This window comes from Cyprinodon tularosa, unplaced genomic scaffold (assembly GCF_016077235.1).
Source record: "Cyprinodon tularosa strain WSP-4 unplaced genomic scaffold, ASM1607723v1 ctg32, whole genome shotgun sequence".
NCBI classification, from domain to species: Eukaryota; Metazoa; Chordata; class Actinopteri; order Cyprinodontiformes; family Cyprinodontidae; genus Cyprinodon; species Cyprinodon tularosa.
The window spans coordinates 2,326,250-2,346,898 of NW_024039030.1; the positions used below are offsets into that span (position 1 = coordinate 2,326,250).

The 20,649-nt window shown below is 36.8% G+C and overlaps 1 protein-coding gene across 3 annotated transcripts; it reads right to left on the reverse strand.

Annotated features, from left to right (window-relative positions):
- Positions 1 to 1,315: 1,315 nt before the first annotated feature.
- slf2 (SMC5-SMC6 complex localization factor 2) lies at positions 1,316 to 17,107 on the reverse strand. Of its 3 annotated transcripts, none has more exons than XM_038293064.1 (20): positions 16,951 to 17,107; positions 16,402 to 16,501; positions 14,144 to 14,727; positions 12,383 to 12,428; positions 10,526 to 11,814; positions 10,299 to 10,381; positions 10,085 to 10,195; positions 9,838 to 10,005; positions 5,999 to 6,101; positions 5,797 to 5,884; positions 5,338 to 5,479; positions 5,145 to 5,232; positions 4,762 to 4,938; positions 4,566 to 4,660; positions 3,960 to 4,047; positions 3,768 to 3,872; positions 3,597 to 3,674; positions 3,394 to 3,480; positions 2,478 to 2,546; positions 1,316 to 2,382 (listed from the first exon to the last, which is right to left on the reverse strand). In XM_038293064.1, exons 3-20 carry the CDS (start codon positions 14,723 to 14,725, stop codon positions 1,951 to 1,953), a joined length of 3,831 nt encoding a protein of 1,276 aa, XP_038148992.1. In that variant the 5' UTR covers positions 14,726 to 14,727; positions 16,402 to 16,501; positions 16,951 to 17,107; the 3' UTR covers positions 1,316 to 1,950. The 3 variants fall into 3 exon arrangements, with proteins under 3 accessions (XP_038148992.1, XP_038148994.1, XP_038148993.1); XM_038293066.1 differs by having other exon boundaries at positions 16,402 to 16,478; positions 16,951 to 17,100; XM_038293065.1 differs by having other exon boundaries at positions 17,018 to 17,072.
- Between the last annotated feature and the right edge of the window lie 3,542 nt (positions 17,108 to 20,649).

Genomic DNA, 20,649 nt, shown 5'->3' on the forward strand with positions numbered 1-20,649 from the left:
GAAGCATCTGTCTAACGAGATCTAAAAGCTTCCCTTTCAAATAAATTTTTTTTCTTAATGCTCCTCCTGTAATTATGAAGAGATAGTAAAAATGTATTTAACTTTATGTGGAGAAACAAACATCTTTTTATAGAATGGAAAAACTCAGGGAAGTGGTCAATGACATTTCAAAATAACCAATAGAGATTCTTTCCCACATATCTTCAGGCAACATTGGTTAGAAACTAACTTACATTGTGAAAAATTTAAAGAATGGACAGAACAGACTGTAGGTATGCTTTTGAAGGAAGCTAAGATCCTTCTCTGTTTTCAGCAAGATGCTACATACCTTAAAGGTATAGTGGAGGATGTTCTTTTTCCGGGTGGATCAGCAAAATAAGTGGTCCTCCTAATTGTCAATCAGTCTGGTGATATGTTTACCTAAGGCCGTCCTATGACTTGTAGGTGGCAAGTCTGACATAGTGAAAAAATTGCAAATCTTCTTGTGGAAAGTAAGCTTGCAAACAGGACCTTTTAAACAGAGTGTGCACGTGGAGAAATGGGCTCGTGCATGCTCTTGCACACGTTCAATAGGGTTGTGCATGTGCACTTTTTTTTTTTTTTAAGTGGAGAGGGTGGGTCTTTTCCAAAATTAGTGAAAATTCTCCACTATACCTTTAAGTCTGTAGTATGTGGAGATTGTAAACTATACTGTCACCACCAGGTGTAGTAACAACTTCGAAAAAAAATTAATTCTTGTTTTCCAAAGTTTGACTTCCATAATGGTTTTCACTGAGTTTTTTCTGAAGTCCACAGTTAACACAGCCATCTACCAGGACATTTTTAGAGCACCTCATCCCTTCTGCTGACAGTAGCAGGACTTGGCACACTGCCAAGGCTTCCCAAAATAGATTTAATGACTATGGTGATATTTGTGCTTGACTGGCCCAAATCGTACCTTTTTCGGAACCCAATGAACAGATCAATGGAGTATTACAAAGAGACTTTAGAGCCAGGGATGTAATGAACTCTTTTCAAGCAAGCGGGGGCCAGTGGCGCTTTTTAGAAACCTACCCATTCAATATAAGCTTATTTCTAATGTAATTTGATTTTAAGAGTTTTATTTTGCTTTCGTTATCTATTAACCATAAAAATTAAAAATGGCAAAGGCTTGAATTTCTTTTTTTCAGTATATATCAATTCTACATAATATATAAATTTACATTTCTGACATGGCTGGCATTTTGTTAGGCCCAGCCATGGATGGGTACACTGACAGCAGAAACTTTACACTCACTCCAAAGCTTCTTCTAAGCAGACTTAGTGAGACAAGACATCCAGATAATCTAATTTAATAAAAATCTTCTTGTAAAAAAACAACACAACAACCCAAAATGTAACATTTAAACCACTGCAGTGGGAGGAAAACAGCACAGCCATTTCAGATTTATGGAAAAGTCCAACAGCAGAATTAAAGTAAAAAAAAAAGATCCAGAGCAAGAGAAAAAGTACAAATTATGAAAAGGACCAAGAGGTGCAGAGTTCAGGAAACGTACAAAAAATTTGTCATTTTGTTTTGCTGTTTTGATTTAAAATAAACCGGGCAACGATTATATACACTTTGGGAAAAGTGTCATGTTTTTACTTAAATAAAAAATAAGTGTAAGATAAATATAAACGGACATGGGTAGGTTCAATTAAGGTTTTACTTCTGCATAGCTTCTTTTTAAAAAATAATGTGAATGTCTCAGTGTATGAATGTGAATGCTAATGTTTGAAATACATTAAAAATTAAATACACACATCAAAACAATGCAAGGTTTTCGACCTCTGAAGAGACTTAAACGCTTTATTAAAGAGTTTTGAATCCCTTCATAAACATTTAACAATCGATTTTTGCATAGAGTTAACCTGAGGGTTTGTGGAAAATGTCAATTAGTGAAATCGTAAATAACTTTAAGGCAACAGGGTTTAACATCCAGAGAAAAATTGTAGAATGTCATCATGTGACAGAGGTTCACATGAGGGCATCGGGGGTGATTTCTCTTCCATTCCAGCAGTCTGATTCTCATTTTCTGTGCATTCTTTAGGATCAATATGCTCATCCATTGCTGACGGCTGCATCACTGGCGCTGTTTGGTTTAAGTCCCCAGTTATTTCATCTTCTGCTGCTTCACTTGTCTTTGTATCGTCTTCCTTGTCACCTGGAATTTCATCTACTTCCATGTCCTCTTTAACCCTCATTTGTTCCTCCTCTTTCTCTTCCTCTTCATTTTCAGAAATTGTAGTGTCATTCTCCTCGCTTATCAAGGTTTCTTCATCTTCAACTGCAGACGACGAATCTTCATCCTCTTCACTGTGTCTAAAGTTTTCCACAGGCTGCCAATAATCATACAGCTTACCCTACAAAAACACATTATGAGACAGCAGAGATGGTTAAGACGTCGCCATTAGTTTATATATTTGATGAAACTACTGTGAGGAATTGTTTACTGTACATTCAGAGGTCTTGATTTCTGGAGAAGCATCTGCCACTTGGTGTAGATCCTGGCTACCAAGTCCTTTACCTAGCGAAAGAATAAATGTTATGAAACAGATTTCTTTTTTTCCTGTCCATCTAAAAGCTCCCATTTGTTGCCACAGATGACACAACATCAAGTTTTAGGTTGGTAACTGAATATATTTCTTCCACAAAAAGTTGAAAACAACTCACTGGACTTTACTTTCCAAGTTTGAAAACGTTTCGCTTCTTTGGAAAACAAGGTCCAGTGGTTTGTTTTTAACTATTTTTGGAATGACTATGAGCTGGATGACTGAGAATATTCACCAGCGTAAGTGAATATATTAAATAGTATATCTGTGATATTACAGATCTAGGTCTAGAGGTTCTGTTCCATTTGAACAGCAGCAGTTTTTTTTTATTAAATAGACCATTTTTGGTTTAAAAAGACAAATGCTAATGCTGGATATTTCATGTTGAATAGGTGCAAATTTGTAACTGCCAAGGAAATTTTTTGTTTCCACTTTGACAATTTTAAGTTAGAAAATGTGTTTAAGGAATTCTGAGTATCCACAATCAGGAGGTCAAGTATTGTTATTTTGGCTTAATCAGGCGTCTGTGAAAAAGTCAATAGAAAAGGGGTGCAATCCAAAATCTGGAGGAAATACTGTTTATAATTAAATGGTCAATCAGATCTGAAAACTATCACAACCATTTATCTATAAAACTGACAAAGAGCAAACTGTCCTGCACTCTTACTAGAGGTACCAGCTTGCCAAGAGATTAATCATCACCGATTCTTTCCCTCTAAAATTACAGTACAAACTGTTTATATGCATAAAAGATCTAGAGGGTTACATAGGTTAAAACAGTAGAACCATCCACTGATTGTGTTTGTTTAAAGCTGCACCCACCTTGCTCCGATAAAGACATTTCTCGTTTTCCCTGATGTGACATTTAATGTGCGTTTCCAGGATGGATGACAAAACAAGCAGCTGTGCCTAAATAAATAAAGAAAAATGCTTTAGTGTGAATTCTAATATCTGAAGCTTCCTCAGTCATCTGAAACTCAATCCCAACAACAACAAGCCACAAAGAGAAAGGAAAGAGAATTTACCTTCTGATCAGGTCGGAAAACCTGTAAATTTGACGCCTCATTTGTGAGAGTCAGAAGGCTGTAGCACAGGTAGTAAGCCTGGAAAATATAAAAAAAAAAAGGAAGCTTGTAAAGAATAAAAATTAACCAACAAACTCTGGTGATTATGCTTCTCCTTTATCCAGTCCTCACCTGTTGATCTTGAGTGGCCAGGTCCTCTTCTTTGTCTTTAAGCTGTATACTTCGGAGAAGTGCGGATGGTTGGATTTTGGGAAGATATTGCCTTAACTCAGCAAGCTGCCCACAATACAAAGTGTTTTATTTAACAGGAACCAATTCATGTTGCCTTAAAACGAATGCTTACAATGTCTTAAGAGAGTTTACCGGAAGCTCTTCCTCCATAGGGCAATAGGTGCAATTTCCATCCAGCAACTTCGAGATAAAGCAGAGGCTTAGATGGCGGCGGAGATATCTACAAAAAGGGGGGAAAATATATATATATATTGCTGTTTTGGAACAATGATACTTTATACTTTAACAATGTGACTAATAAATAAAGCAAGAAAAAGATAAGGAAACTAAATGCAGATGAACCAATGATAATCCTCTAGATGTTTCATGACCTTAAAAGCTTGCTACTCTAGAGTCCATTGGGAACCACTTTACTCTTACTGTAATGTGGGACGTTCTTACTTCTACTAGCTAGCAGGTCTGTAACATTCATTTCTTTTGCAATGCAGCAAACCCACTTTAAACACATTACCGCCCCCTTAAGGGCTGGAGTAATAAAGTCAGTGTCTTAATGAATGTAATGTGATCCAAAAAGTGAGCGCATCTGCAATTTGAAAATGGCTTTTTTTTTTTTGCAAAACTGCGATTATATTATAAATTTAATAAAGTACGAAGGCCTATAAGAAACCCATCATGTTTGCTTCCTTTGGTTATTTAAATTTCTAACCCTAACCGATTAAAAAATGAATGCACACATACTGTCCTCGTGTACTGTCAGGCAGGAGTTGGACTAGCAGGCACATGTTGTGGTGATCATCTGTCAAATCGGTCAGAGCCTTACAGATTCTAGGAAGCTACAGCAGAGGAAAAAAAAAACATTAAAATAATAAGTCTAATAATTGCTTGAAATTTAATGAAACACAAATTGAAAAAACTTTCGAAGCTTTTGACTGACCATAGAAGACCAGTCCCTGATGTTGTTGATCAGTTCATACAGTAGACAGCTCACTTCTACATTTGACTGGAGGAGTCGCTGCGTTTCCAGGCTGATCCTTCCCACCACAGTTAACAGCAACAGCAGTTCATCGTCACTGTAGGCAAGAGGGCACAGGCCCATGCAGTAGGACAGGTACTGTGAGGGAAAACAAGCAAGAGGGAAAGATGAAACTGGTTCGACAAGCATTTGTTCTCCAATATAAAATCTCCTTACTATGAAATCAGCTGCATTAAATAAGCTTGCTCATAAACTTAGCACTTCTTTTAAGTGTTAACATCAAATTATGCAGTATTAACGTTATTAATCTAAACTGTAAGACATTAAACTTCTAAATATCTCACCTTTAAGATGTTTGTACAGTTGTGTTCAGGGAAAATGATCTCTTCCTTGTTTTTGGAAGGACTCTCACTTTTAACATAGACATCCTCTCTACACAAAACAAAAAATTAAACATTGTAATAAAAAAAAGTAATTGTTTAACATATTTCTTAATATGAAGCAGCAATAGCTGATCTATAAGACAGAGTTACGCACAGCAGATCTCCCTCCGTGAACGATGGCTGTAGACTCTCAAAGGGGAAAAGTGTTACAAATGCAGCACCCATGTTGATGAGGACCAGCGTCACGTCGGCCAAACTGGGGACCCACACCTCAAATTGCTGATTATCGTTGTTCACTGGGGGAGTTTGCAGATGACAAAAGAAACATCAGTATTTTTCCTACAGTAAAGAAAAATAATAAGCTAAGTCATCAGTTCCACTGGATGTGCAGCTCTGCTGGGCCATCACAGGAATTGTATTCAATTAGAATGGTTCCACCAAGTGCAAAGTGTCCCAGAATCACTTACTCATGATAAATGCAAAAAGAAAAGAAAAAAATTAGGGTTATTAGATAAAGACCAGGCACACGAGACACTATCGTACTGGAAAAATGGTGCCTGGAAGAAGCTTCCACATCCAGTGGAACTGAAGGGGAAGAAAAAGAGATGCTGACCTATTTGATAAGCCGCAGAACAGGCAATGTCACAAAGGACTTGAAGGATCCTATCCGACACAATCCTTTCATTATGGACTGACATCATCTGTTAACAACAAACAGTCGATTCCAGCAGTAGAGTTTAACACCAACAAGAGTCTCCAAATTATTATATAATAAAATCTAATTTTTGAATTTCTATGACAGTAAAGCAGGGTACCTTGAAAAGGAAGCGGTTGACTTTGGGTGGACAGGGTGAGCTACGATAAGCTTTCTCAAACAGGCCAATATTTAAGTGCAGTCGCAGCTGAGCAGGACTGGACCTACAATGAAGCAGGAGGAAAAAAGAGGAGAAATGAAGAAACAAAACAGTGATTTAAAAAACAAGGTTTCAAATATTTGCTGAGGAGCAACTGAGGTTAATTGTAAAAGAAGTTTTAGCACAGAAAGGTCCAAAACCTAAACATTGTTATGTAGTTACTTGCTAAAAGAAACCCAGAAACAACTGGCTGAATATTAATTTAAATGTTAAACAGTTAAAGTACATAAAAATTTGAGATAATGAGCTAAAATATTATCTTTCAAATTTTACAGCAGCTTGGGCATGCAGGTGGCGCAGTGGTTAGCACGGACGACCCCTGTACAGAGGCCTTAATCCTCGTCGCCGCAACCCTGGTTTGAATTTGACCCGTGGTCCTTTCCCGCATGTCTCTGCCTCTCACTCATACCCCCTTTCCTGTCAGCCTACTGTTTTATGCCACTAGTGCCATAAAAAAATACAAAATTAAATCAGCTTGACCTAACTCCCTGTATTGGTTTTGTACAAATGCGAAACGTAGAAAATTGTTAAAGATCCCTTAAATGAGTTCCAATTTAAGGCCTTTTAATAACCTGATCTAACATTTCTTTTGTTATGCTAATTATTTTAATCTATCTTTCACATAAGCATTCTTAAGATATATACAGTTGTGCTTGAAAGTTACGAGAAAAAAAAAAAAAAGCTACCAGTAAAATAAATGGTAATTTAGAAGGGTAATTATAAATACAAGATGTAAAAAATTGAAATCATGACATTGAATTTGAATACTTGTTTTATTTAAATATTCATAAATAAAACAAGTAAACATGCCTGATGGAGCTACTGAACTAAGGTTTTGTTGAGCAAAACTTTTAAGGCAATAATCACTAAAATCAGGTGTTTTCTGTAATGTTCAGCAAAATGTTCAGTCAGGTATGATGGTTCGCTGTTTAGAGTAAGGTACTTTCATTTGTCTGGGACAATATTTTTTTTTTTTTACAAATTTTTTCTAAAGAAAAAAAAAATCTAAATTAATATTTTATTTGACTAAATTATCATCTAAATATTTATTATTACTTTTTCAGTTTTGTTTTGCCTCAATTACTGGTGTAAATTTATAATTTTCTCTAATGGCAGGGATATGTAAACTTTCAACATCTGTATATAATGGATGGGAATGCGTTTCTTTTATGCCGCCCTGCCCAATCTTTTCCTTTAAGAAGCTAAGGCATGCCTCTTGTTTTTTGTTTCATAGAAAAAAAATAATTATGCTACACTGTGTCCCCTGAGACCCGCAGGTCAAATCCAAAACCACATGCTTCCCTTGGATCTTTTCCGGTACCGTTTGCTGGTTCCCAGTGTAGAAGTCTTAACCTGTCCTGGCATCACATGTTCTCAGTTTTCTTATGCAATATAAGAACAGCTAGCTCAGCAGTTATACAAGAAATTAAAGCAAAATTTTCCTCCACTGGTGTTTGGACTGGGGTTATAAATGACTCCATCAATGTGTCTGAAATTTCTCTGATGCCACAAGAACCCCCTCCTTCCATCATATTTCCCTTGTTCTTCACCAACTCCATTGGCTCCCAGTTCAATTCAGAATTCAATTTAAAATCCTTCTCTATACTTTCAAAGCCATCCATAACCTTGCTCCTTCATATCTGTCAGACCTCCTTCACATTGCCACCTCCTCCCGCTCCCTTAGATCCTCCTCCTCCATCCACTTCACTGTACCTCCAGCTCGACTTGTCACCATGGGGAGCAGAGCCTTCAGCCGCTCTGCTCCCCAGCTCTGGAACTCACTTCCTCCCGACCTCCGCAGTATTGACTCTCTCCCCTTATTCAAAGCCAGACTCAAAACCCATCTGTTCCAGCTCGCTTATCTGTGAATATACTGCTCTTTTCCCTATCCATGATTGTTTTTTTTGTTTTTTATGTTCCTGTATCTGTATTTTGTATTTTCTTCTCTTTTTATTTATTTTTTGTATTATTTGTAAAGTGACCTTGAGTGTCTAGAAAGGCGCTGTTAAATAAAATGTATTATTATTATTATTTTCTTTTTGACAAGGACCTGATTCTGTATCCTGGTTGTCAAGCTACAGGGTTCCTACAGGATAAGGCAAGTTAAATTCAAGACTTTTTAATGCCATTTGAAATAGAAATTTAAGACCAAATTCACAAGAAACACAAGAAAAACCTGCTTGCGACAACTTAACCCAAAGGTTTATTTTCACACACAAATGACAGATATATTTTAACAATTATTTAACTGAATTCACAAACTTTGTTTTAGCAGGGAACAAAACAAATCAGTTTTAAAGCCACAACATAACCAGTGCTAAGTCTTCTTTGCAGTTATTTTTCTTTGTATCGTTTTCTTAGTATGTTTGATTTGGTGATAAGTGGAGGCATTGCAGAGACAAGGGTGGAACAAAACCGAGAAATACCGGCTGTTTCTCGGTAACTCGATTTTGACGCTTTGTGTTTCGTGCTTCGCATGTGCGACTCCACTGCCTTAATTCCCATCGTTCCGAGCTTGAATGACTTCTTGCACAAAATACACCGTGCCTCATGTATGTTCCCTGGTACTGGTTTTAGCCATGGAGAAAACTCTTGGCTGGATAACCAATTTTCGTTACATTTACACTTGCTCATATTTTCCAGACAAAAAGTTAATGCCGCATCTCCCAAAAGTCCCGGCCGCAACAACGCTTTTTTTGGTTCCGTATCCGGACAGAACCAATAATGGCGAGCTATTTATGGAAAATCATCCTATTTATGATGTTTTAAAAATTAAGACCTACAAAAGACTGATTTAAGACATTTTAATACCAATTAAGGCCTTAGTTTTATTTTGAAGAATTCAATGCCTTTTAAGACTTTTTAAGGACCCGCGGGAACCCTGAGCTAAATCTACTGCGATAATGCCAAGATACTCAGGCGGGGATGATGACCAACATAAGCTACGTGAATCTACAAAAAGTTTAAAGCTGTGCAGTAGAGAAAAATGATGCGACAACTAGAAATAATAAAATACTCACTTAAACAAGAGTGAAACACAGAGTATGTGAAGATAGTTCCATTTGTTATACAACCAAGTCTTTTGGTTGTTTTTTTTTATTAGCTTTTCAACTCAAGGGGACTCATATTAGCCTTCATTTATTATTTGGAAAATAGCTGAAGTTCAGATTAGATTGAGAGCATCCCTTGTCCATTGATATGTTGAAAAGTTGAAAAGAAATACTGACCATCTTTTCAGATTTGTATCAGTGAGAAACTTGGAAAAAACCTGTTTCCTTTCCCTCCGACAACATTTTAATCAGGAAAATTAATATTAAAGGGGCAGAAATACTAAATTTTAATAAACTTAAAAGTCTGCTGAGGAAATTCTGTCAGACACTAGCAACAAGCATAAGAACTACTGGTCCAAAAGCCTTTGCCTGTTATTGCTTATCAGCTGTTTGACTGAAGCAATGTCCAGCTGAAACTCTTCTTTAGAGGTTAGCTTGGTCAGCTAAACCTATATATTCTGCATTACTGCCACCTGCAGGGGGCATTAGGTAGATCCATTCCACCGTTGCTGGGTTAGGCATGGAAAGAGCTGACCAAATAATTTACTGGGACTAAGCTGCATGTATGAATGGCCCCTATTCTTGTTCGACTTGGAAAGGGGCTTTAGACTCATCTCCTATGCTTCTCTGTTAAAATACAGCCGAGATACTTAGCGTGCTAAGTGCTATAAAACCATAAGTATATCTTACCAAAGAAGAGTTTTCTGTGAGGTCCCTTGTGGAGCGACGTGGCACTGCCTTAGCTGCAGCGTTTCCTGATTAAAGATCTGGCCAAACTTTTCCAAGTTGAAAACTACCTCCCCTGGTGGGACATCTCTGATTACAGTGTACATCAAGGAGAAGTGGTACAGAGACTCTCTGAAGAACAAATCATGGATTAGTTTTAATTTACAGTAAAATCATGTGAAATGTTTCCCCCAGCTTCTGTTTCTCTCACTTGTGTTCAGTTGTATCCTCCGCTTGGCTGTCCTCTTCCTCCTCATACTCTGCTAACCTCAAAAGGTTCTCCTGGCAAGCGGTTAGAAGCTGTGCCTCATTCTCCTTTGCTCTGATCAATTTTAACAGAAAAAACAGAGGGGTGATTATCTGTTGTGCACAGAAATGAGGTGAAAATAAAAAGGCAATAAAAGTTATTCTTCTGGAATATATACTTCTTGCTGATGTTAATCTCCTTCAACATCTGGTCCAGGTTGTTCTTGTACACTCCTGACTTTGAGGTTGATGGCAGCAGGCACTAAGGGGAAAAAAACAAAAAAAAGATTATTTCAAACCCCCAAGCCAAGGCACAAACTAACATCCAATTTTCTGAAAACTCAAATTATTATGCATTTATAACCTTCTGTTTAAGATTTAAAAAGCTAAATTGGACAGAGCTTACGGTTTTTGACTGAGAGCTTTGGCATCCTGGGGTGCTGGGCTCTGAGAAGGCCTCTTTCTGTGGCGTGTCTGGAGGCTTTGTGTTCTCTATCATCTCTTGGAGGGAGATCATTGGCTCCTCCTCACTGCTGTCGGAGCTCTGGGTTAGATCTAGGTGGTATGAAATGCTGAGGCTATGGTCCAGATCAAAATCGTTAAATCCGTCCTCTTCCTCTTTCTCCTTACTCCCAACGCATTCCTCGTCCTGTAGCGACGGAGACTTTGAGCGTGGGGGTGAAGGTTTTTGTGCAGAGGCTGCTGTGTCCGTCTTTGGGCAACAAAAACCCTCACTGGTTTTAGCTTTCGAGGAGTTATTGTGCTGAGGTTTTACGTTCTCATTCTTGGGTTGTTTTCCTGGAGTACTCACAGGAGGACTAGTTTTGATGCTATCTTTAGAACAAATACTTATTTTTTCCAGTTTTAAACGTTCTAGAGCCACAGTTGGCAAACAGAGGGCCAATTTAGACACTCCATGTGCAGGTTGTGTGACAGGACAAGATGCGGGTGTAACGGTTGGAATGCAGTTGGACGTAGGGCTGAAACCTGACTTTGAGGTAGGAGATTTTATCGTTGGCTCCTCCATCTTGGATTTGGGGGTCTTACATGGAGGCCTGACTACATAAACATTGGAATCAGGGGTGAAGAGCTGATCCACATCGTCAAGGACCGCTGATGGTCTTCGTACTCGACTTGCCTTACTGTGCTCTGCTGTTCTGCTGCCATTTATTTTTTTGCTCTCCGTCTTAACTGGGATACCAAAGTCAGATTTTGTGCTTACTGGAGCAACGTGCTGAGGTTTACTGGACTCCCGAGAACCTCCAGCAGAATGGGATTTATCCTTTTTTGGGTTTCCCTCATTTTGCTTTTTTGGAGTCTCCTCACAGGGAGTCGAAGTCAATCTTAACATCACTACATCATTCTCCGTGGTTATAAACCCCTGCTTTGCTCCTGCTGGGGGTTTCTTTGAACCCGGGGAGTTTAACCGAGAGGGGTTGAGTGTGGATGGTAAGGTTGAGCATGCTGTATCAGCCCTCAAGAAAGTGTCTGTTGTTTTGAGGGATAACTCAAAGACTGAAGAGCTCGTCTGTGACGTCTGAGGATCCAGTGAGGATCTTTGCAAGGTGCCAGGAGTGAGTTTATTAGTCTCTGTTCTCACAAGTTTGGTACCCAGAAGACACGGTTTCTTTGTGCTCTCAGAGCAATACTCCTCTTCTCTGCACCTCTTATGAGATGTGCTGTTTAAATCCAAACCTAAAGCCAGAGACATAATCTTGTCAGTGACATAGCAATACTCCAACAATATATTTGAATATAGTTTCACAATACCGTAGTTTAGTCAAAATGAAAAATTTCTCAATAACTGTTCCACAGAGTGATCTGTGTAAAGAATCCTAACGGAAACCAAAATGTAGGATCTCAAGCTACTGGAACATTATATAGGCTCATTAAGAATGCTGCTTTAGAAGCATAATGATATGATTTGAAATCTTTAACTCATTTAAATAGGGCTTTAGACCATGAGCAAAGTAACACTGCGCTGGCGTCATCTGCTAAACAAGGAATCCCCTGGTTACATGCATCAAACTTTATTGATGCATGCATGTGGCGGATCTTGTAGCCGTAAGTCTGGAATCTCCAATCTACTGAATGACCTGTTATTAGGCAATACCATAAGATTTCTAAAACATGGTTTTTTTTTTTTTTTTCCCCCAACCAGCTCTGATCAAACTCAAGTACTGGAGAGATAACAATGAGTTGCAATGTGGACAAGTGCTGAATAACAACAAAAACATTAACACATTTAAATTGAACATTTTACCTGGAGTTATGCTTTCGCTCGAATGTGTCTGTTCAAGTTTTTGGCTCTGAAAGAGAAAAAAGAATGAACATTTTATACAACTCAGACATTAGGAAAATTTACAAGCTTGGGTAATGAATATATTAGCTGACATTAGTACCTTTGTAACACTAGGAAATTTACCATCCACATAACTAAAAGGTGAGGAGATTCCTTATTACAAAATATCTCCAGTGTTTTTAATGTTAAAACACTTTGGCTGTGTTGTGATTTTCTGAAGTGAGCTGAAGTTTTTTATACATCTGTGGACAGAGAAATTGCTCAGAGTGATTTTGTTTTTTGTGGGTTTTTTTTCTTCTTTCTTGCGAATAAACCTAGCAATCAGGAAGAATCTTATTTTAGTGATCTAAAAATGAAGCAACAGAGAGGAAAGTGCTTTTAATAAATGTAAAAACTGCCTGCCACTTCATGTAAACTTATGCATTAACTTGAGCAACAATCTTCTGCTTCGCCATCTCCTGCTCCTTTTCAGCTGTAGTGCTGATTCTCTGTCTTTTTAACACATTCTCCATTTTTTCTTCATCAAAATCTCTAGATCGAGAGGGGTGAAACAGGAACTTCCTTTTGCCATGGACACTCATCGATTCGGGGCTCCACTGATAATGGCTTTTAATGCTTGTTACATACGTGCTCAACTCTGAGTCAATCTACTTAGAGTTAAGTGAACTGATTCATAGCAGCTGTTCTGAAACCGAAAACTCAAGAGTTCCCAACATTTGGCAAGATCAATTTCGAGAGGAGAATTTTAATTTTAGTTTGTACTTCTTCTTTTAACTGATCCCTGGAGAGCATCAAAATTGCCCCCCCCAAAAAAAAAAGATTTCTTTTTGTAATTTTATTGTCAGGATTAACTTTTCTTGTCTGATCAGGCGAGCAAACTGACAAAGAGCACTAATCTGAGCTGCAAACAGGTGCATCTTTTTCAGATGTGAGCATGTGACTGTGGTTTTGTTTTGGGGGGTTGGGATTTAGAGCAGATCATGCAGCTGAACAACAGTTTGTTTATTTTAAATATAGAGTAATCCAGAACGCTGCTATGTGATATCAAGCAAAAAGAACAGATGTTACAACACACTATGCAAGTATACAAAGATATGTGGATGCTAAAAAAGTTGATTAACGGTATTGTTCTACTTTATAAGTGATTTAGTAAACAGTAATCACACAATGTGCACATTAAACTCAAAGTCACAACAAAGAATTTTTAAGGCTGTGTCTGAACATCCACCCTAATCCCTAAATCATTATATAGAGTGGGGACTATATAGTGGACTTTATAGTGAACTCGGATAACTTACTGTTCAGACAGATGATCACTACTTTCCGCTCCCTGTTGGTCACATGACTCCGCCTCCCCGCACGGTGCCGGCACTATCTTTGTTCTTTCATGCCACCACAACAAAACCAATGATGCTCTGCGAGGAGAGCTCTAGCAAATCATTCTGGGATATATCGGCTCATCTAGTGACCATGGATGTTCACTACTTTTCAAGGAGCATTGTAGGAAATTTCATGTACACTACTTTCTACGTTCAGACATGCATTTAAAATGGTGTAATCACCATATAGTGCTCTATATAGGAATTAGGGGCGACAGTCGGACACAGCCTAAGTTTTATTGCTAAGCCTTACACTCTCAGCATTATATTGCTGCTTTATAATATTAAAAAAAACACCTCAGGGATATGCTTTTCACCATCAAAAGAAGAGAGGGGAAATTACCGTATTTGGTTCTTGTCTTGGCGACACATGGCTGTTGCTTTCTGGGTTAGAAGACAGGATCTTAGATTCAGAATTCTGGTCATTCCTGGAGTGCAGTGCTGTGAATGGGTTACTTAAAGTCCTCCCAGACTGAGACTCTTCAGCTGAGGTGTGAGTCTTTGTTAGGCTGGACGGAACAACCTCAGATGAGCTGAAGCATCTGGGCCTTGATGGGATTGTGTTTTGCAGAGGACTTGGATTTTCCCTCACTGCAGTGACACTGCTAACCGGGCTTCCCAGAACATTGCCACAAGATGGATCGATGTGACTTACAGGTCCAAGTCTGTCTTTTCTCCAAGAATTCACAGGGGAAACAGTGTTTGTGGAGCTATTTGGAACAAGCGCTGATGGATATGTTATTCCTGCTTGACTCCAGTTTGGGCCAAACTTGGTAATGCAGCTCTCCTCAGGTGTTTGGAGAGGCAATATTCTCCTCGGTTGGGGATGAGGAATCAGGTTAGAGACATGAGAAGGCTTGATTGGAGTCTCTTGGGGAAAAGATTTGAATTGTGGGAGGGAGTGCTGCTGGAGTGTAGGATCCATCACTGCAAAAAGAACAAAAGATAAATCAATAGGAAAAGATCTGATATCACTCTTCTACTTTTATATTTTTTTAATGCTTATTTCACCTAATGCATCTTAAAAGAAAAAGTTATGATTAGATATTTTACTCTATAAAACACAAATAGCATCTCCTAAAATTAGAATTTTTATTGGAACAATCCCATCCACCTTTTCAGCAGGGAACCTCAATGATGGAGACCAGAGTTCATACAGCAGAGACAACAAGGCTACATTGTCAGAGGGCTACTTCAATAATCACTTCTACTGCACCATATGTTGACAAAATCTCTAACTGCTGACAGACATTTAAAAACTCTGATTAACGGACATGATATTTTAAAGTACTTTCAATAAAATGTTGAAAAGCTATACTAAAAAGATATATTTTTCAGTAAAACTAAGAAAGCAGAGCCAATAACCCTGGTTCTAGAGCCATTACACTGGCTCCCCATATCAGAGAAAGAACTTCAAAAAGTTGTCAGTGTATCAACTATCCGGATCTCTCAGCTCCACTGGTTCAAGTCTACACACCAAGAACCACAACCAGACATGGAGAAGCCACATTTAGTTCTTATGCGCCACTAATCTGGGGGAAAAAAAAAAACAAAACAAAAAAAACCAAAAACAACTATTTGTTTAGATTTGCCTTTGACCATGTGTTTTAAACTGATCTGAAACATCATTAAAGTTTGTGTCTCAGCTTTTCCTTTGTGCCTTTATTTTACCACGGTAATGTTCTTGTTCATTTTTTTTTTCTTCCCCAATTTGTGTTCTAACCATGTCAATGAACTCAAATAATCTTGGTAATTTCGAGGAATTTACCTTTATTAGATGGAAAGTAAAAAAAAAAAAAAGCTTAGGATGAAATAGAAAATCTGGGATTGTTGCTCATTTAACATGATATTAATTCTTGTCAAAGCATTATAACTATCCTATCAGATAGACAGAAGTTCACGGCACATACAAGCGGGCTGGGTGTCATCCCTTTTCAATATCTAACATGTTTTTGTCCATGTGAACACTTCCAGGGAAACAATGGCCCCATTCACAGTGCTGGAGAGTGCAGGTGTAAATCTGACTGAGTGAATACCCATTTGGATTTTTCCAACAACATGATGAGAAAGAAGAAAAAGAATATCTTTGTTTGCTTATAAAATCATGCAGGACTCTGCATAGAAGTTTCCTCCTCAGAGAAGCTGCGGAGGTGATTCAAAGCAATCAGTGAATAAAGCAGCCTGAGTGAATAGATTTATGTTTTCCTTGTTTGGTTCAGTTTTCGGTCTATTTATTCTCAGAGAAATTTAGCATAAATATGCTTATATGTGGGTTTTCTATTCAGCTTAGCCTATGATCATGTCTAGGCCAAAATAAAGGTTCCTGTTTCAGGGACTCGAAGAGGACCAATAAGAGTTGATAATAGATTCAGCAAGGAGAATCACCCCACATCTAACATGTTTTATTAGTCAGGTACCTCAGATTAGACTATATGAAAACAGTTTTTAACGTCTAACATGAAAAAATAAAATAAAATTCAAAGAAGAAAATAAAGGTTAAATTTTAACTTTTAGCTTCGAGTGACCAGTCCATGTAATTTACTACATAAATAATTTTGCTAAAAAAAAGATTAACAATGTCAGAGGTTCCCAATGACTCACCTTGCTTCAATTAGCAGTCTTCAAATATTCCAACAGAAAGTCACATAGCAAGAACTCTTCTTGGATCCGTCCAAAAACTGTTGTTTGATCATTAGGAAGACTACAATGCAACATAAACCGAGTTTTAACACAAAGCACGCCAGTTTGATGCATTAAACGACAATCTGAGTAAATTAAGCGGATTAAGACGTTGAAAAGTTTTTTAACAAGAGGACAATAACAGCGTCAAGTGGAGCTGAACAACTGTATCGCAGTGTGGTCACTTTGTAATCACAAACGAACACAAAGCCCACCTAGCAGCACTGTTGAAAGTAAACGGATCTGTTTAGAAACGCGACAGTTACCATTACACTGAACCGCGGATGCTATTTAAACCTTTATTATCTTTTAAAATTTAAAACATGTAAATAGTAGCTTAATAAACGTAAACACAACAAGCCGCCGTTTCAGGAAGTGATTCTAAGCTAATCAGTGGTTTACGCGCACAAAACCTTAGCCATGTTACTAAGAATATATTGCACTAAAAATGTCTACAGGAGTATTTTTTACCGCATAATTCCTTGATTTTCAGAAGTATTTTGCGTTGCAAGAGTTTAAAAATTTGTCAATAACACACAGCTGCACAAGACAGTGGACCACCATTACAAGAGTCGTTCCATCATAAGTTTCCCTCCCGCCTGCTGTCAAGTTATTTTTTTCTTCTTCTTCTTCCTCCTCTTTTCTTCTTCTTCTTGTGAGGTTTTTTTGCGGTTCGGATACTAGTTAGAAGTGCATTACCGCCACCAACTGATAAGGAGTTAAACAAGGAAACAGGAAACAAGACACCCCCAGAAAAAATAAAATAAAATAAAAACCATTATATTTTCCAAACTGTTTAATGTAACCCAACATAATAAATACTTAATCACATTCGCCCTTATTTCCTCATCTTTTCTTCTTCTTCTTAGTCATTTATTGCTTGATATTGGCAATACATATGCATATGAAGATTTAATTCATAAGTATAATCTAATCTGTACAAAAAATGATTATGAAAAATGATGAAAATAATACCAAATGTATTTATTCAGCTCATAAAAAACAATTATGATACCAAGCAAGTGATTAAATTACAGAATATTGTAATAAATGGTTTAGATTTACTAAACAAAAAATGTAATAATACGTTTTTAAGACAACATTTAGCAAAAGAGACATACCCTGGACTTGTTAGAAGGAAATGTATGGATAACTATGAAAAGAAAGACCAAATAAATATGTAAAAGTTCCTAAAATTTGAGCTCCTATCAAAATATAAGGAAATACATTTTTTTTGTCTTTCCTTTTTTATTTTCTTTGTCTGTGTTTGTGTTTTGTACTTTTTATTATTTTTATTTATTCATTTATATTTCATTAATTCAGTTATATTGATTTTCGATTTTTTTTCTCTCTTTTTAAAGTGTATTGCATAAACTTAACATCTGTTTACCTCGCAACTTGAAAGAAAAGAAAAAGAATATTAAGAAAAATGTTAGGAGGTATGATTGACTATGCTTATTTAAGTTTGTCATTGTTACTGTTCCAAATAAAGTTGTTTAAAAAAAAAAAACTTCTTTATCTTTAAAAAAATTAGCGGTCGGCAAACAACGAATATATGCATTTCCGCCACCTACTGGTATGGAGTGTGGACCAGCATGACTTTCAGGAATTAAATTCTGTTATAAATTTTTTTGTACTGTATAATTTTAAAATAGCGAAATTTTATCCTGTAAATGTTGCTTTGTGAATCACTTAAAATAATTCAAATAAATCTAACTTTTACTTTATTTAAATGTATAATCAACTGCTGTCTCTCCTCCTACAGTACATGACATGTTCAATTCTTTCATCTACTCCACAGTATTTACATTTCCCTATAATAAACAGAGTAATGTTTAATCCAGTATGCTCAAATCTCAAACGAGAAATTATTGTTCCTTCTCTTCTTGTTCTTCCTGTTCTTCTCATTTCTCCAGTTTTCTTTTGAATTTTGTAAAACCAATGTCTTCTTTTTTCATTCTCCCAGTCGTTTTACCCTTTATTCATTATTTTCTGTTTAATTTTTATTAAATCCGATTTACTAAAAATTACAATTAAATCCACAGTAAAAATGTTTAACAGTTTCCTTTGCTGCCCTATCTACCTGTTCATTTCCTTTAACATACAACATTAATCATTAAACCCATCATATGTATTCTATATGGTGTCCATTGAATTTCTATTAAAATATCTGGCTTACTTTCTGAATGATTATACTGTAAACTAATTAAGGACGAACTAGAATTTGAACACTTAATCCGTTCTTTTAATTATTAAAGGCTGACTTTATTACTCTACTACCATTACTACTCTATTAGATAGATATAGATTTCAAGCCTGATTGATAATTTCCAATTGACTGATTGATTAACTTTATTGATCTCACAGTGGAGAAATGGTAAATGGTAAATGGTATGTACTTATATAGAGCCTTTATTCAAGTTAGGAGACTTGACCAAAGCGCTTTACACTACATTCATTCACCTGAACTTGTGACATCTGCTCAAATAGGCAAAAATAAGAATAAGGACCCAAAGGAAGAAAAGGTGCATGAGGGTGGGGGGGGGGGTGGGGGGGGGGGGGGGGGGGGGGGGTGGGGGGGGGATTTACACAGTATACAGTACTAGTTGTATTAACTGGATGCTCTTTCTTTGGCCCAGAAATGATGACTATAGTTTTGGTGTGATTTAGTTATACAAAACTTGCATCGATTTCTTCTTTGCATTTATCCAGTGCTTGAATGGGTTCATAGTCTCCTGGTGATATTTTAATGCACATCTGTGAGTTGCTTGCATAGTTATGTTAACTTATGTTGTTGTTTGTTACAATCTGAGTTAGGGGGGCATGTAGATATTGAATGGGAGGAGCCCTTGGAGAAAGCCACATATAATTTCTGTGGACTGGGATATAAATTATTTACCTACTGAAGAAAAAGTACCTTTTCTTCAAGTAGGATTTAAACAGTCAAGTGCTATACCACAAAAATGGACCCAGTTTTCCAGGCGCTGCATTTAGGTCTAATAGTACCAGCACCGTGGTTCTTCCACAGTCTGTATTATTGCAGACATTAAACACCTTAATCAGGGCGGTCTCTGTATGATTGTGCGCACAGAAGCCTAAGTGGGAGAAAGCGGCTGGTTATTTTTTAGGAAGGTGTTTAGCTGTTGCACAGCTTTTTCAATAATCTAACTGATGAAGGAGAGGTTTGATTTAAACATGGAGTTCTGCATTGGCAGCTTTTCCAAGTTATTGTTTTTTTAACAGCGGTTTGATCATTTCTGTTCTTAGGGTCTGATGGATAATAAAAAATATATATTTAACATTTTAGTTAATTAGACACACGCATTATTTGTTTTTAATGATCTCAGAGAGGGAAAATGGTTTTAGTTGCAGGTTTTGTATGCGTCTCTCTTTATAAATGTTATATTGATCCTGGAGTCCAGTTTCTAACCTCCTGCATTCAGCTGTTTGTCTTTTCTTTTAGAAGTCCTGGATTCTGCCTTATTATTGTCACACAAACCGAGTGTGAAAGATGAGTCCAATTCAAGCATGTTTTGCTTAAGAGGGTTTTCCATGTTGCCCAAACTGTTTTTTTTTTTTTTATTGTATTTGCTAATGCAGTACTTATTCTTTGTAGAGACAAAACTACTGTGCAAAAAAAAAATGAAAATAGAAATTGTTAATGATATACAAGTTTAATAATGTAAATACTGAAAAAAGCCATCTTTTTGTGTTGGTATTGATAATAAAACTTCTATGCAGGTATCCATTCAATTTGAGTTTGAAATGTATTTTTCAAGAGTGTATTGGTTTTGTTTAGTAGCAAACAACTACCACTTCAAATTTCCTGATGTGCAAAAAATCCTATTCTTTGAGGAAACTCTCATATAGAAATTTACTTCAGAATTTTAACTCCATTTAGGATTTCAAAAAGTCATTTTTATTCAAACATGTTTAGTTAAATTGACATTCTTGCGAAAGACTATACTTAAATATATATATATATATATATATATATATATATATATATATATATATATATACACACGACTATATTTAAAATATTGTTCCTTTGAAATAGACTCCATTTGTACTTTGAACCAGAAAACAGGATCTCCGTATTAACCTTTTTATGGATTCTGTTCTGATTCTCAATGCAGAACATACTGGCTGAGGTATTTACACATACAG

Bases quoted from the DNA above. Each gene is read 5' to 3' on its own strand.
- slf2 (XM_038293064.1), bottom strand. From the start codon at position 14,725: ATGGATCCTACACTCCAGCAGCACTCCCTCCCACAATTCAAATCTTTT. The intron at 10,196-10,298 runs GTATATATTCCA...AAAATTGATCAG, and splicing joins GAGATTAACATCAGCAAGAA to AGCAAAGGAGAATGAGGCAC. The intron at 5,480-5,796 runs GTCAGCATCTCT...AAACTCCCCCAG, and splicing joins TTCTGCGGCTTATCAAATAG to TGAACAACGATAATCAGCAA.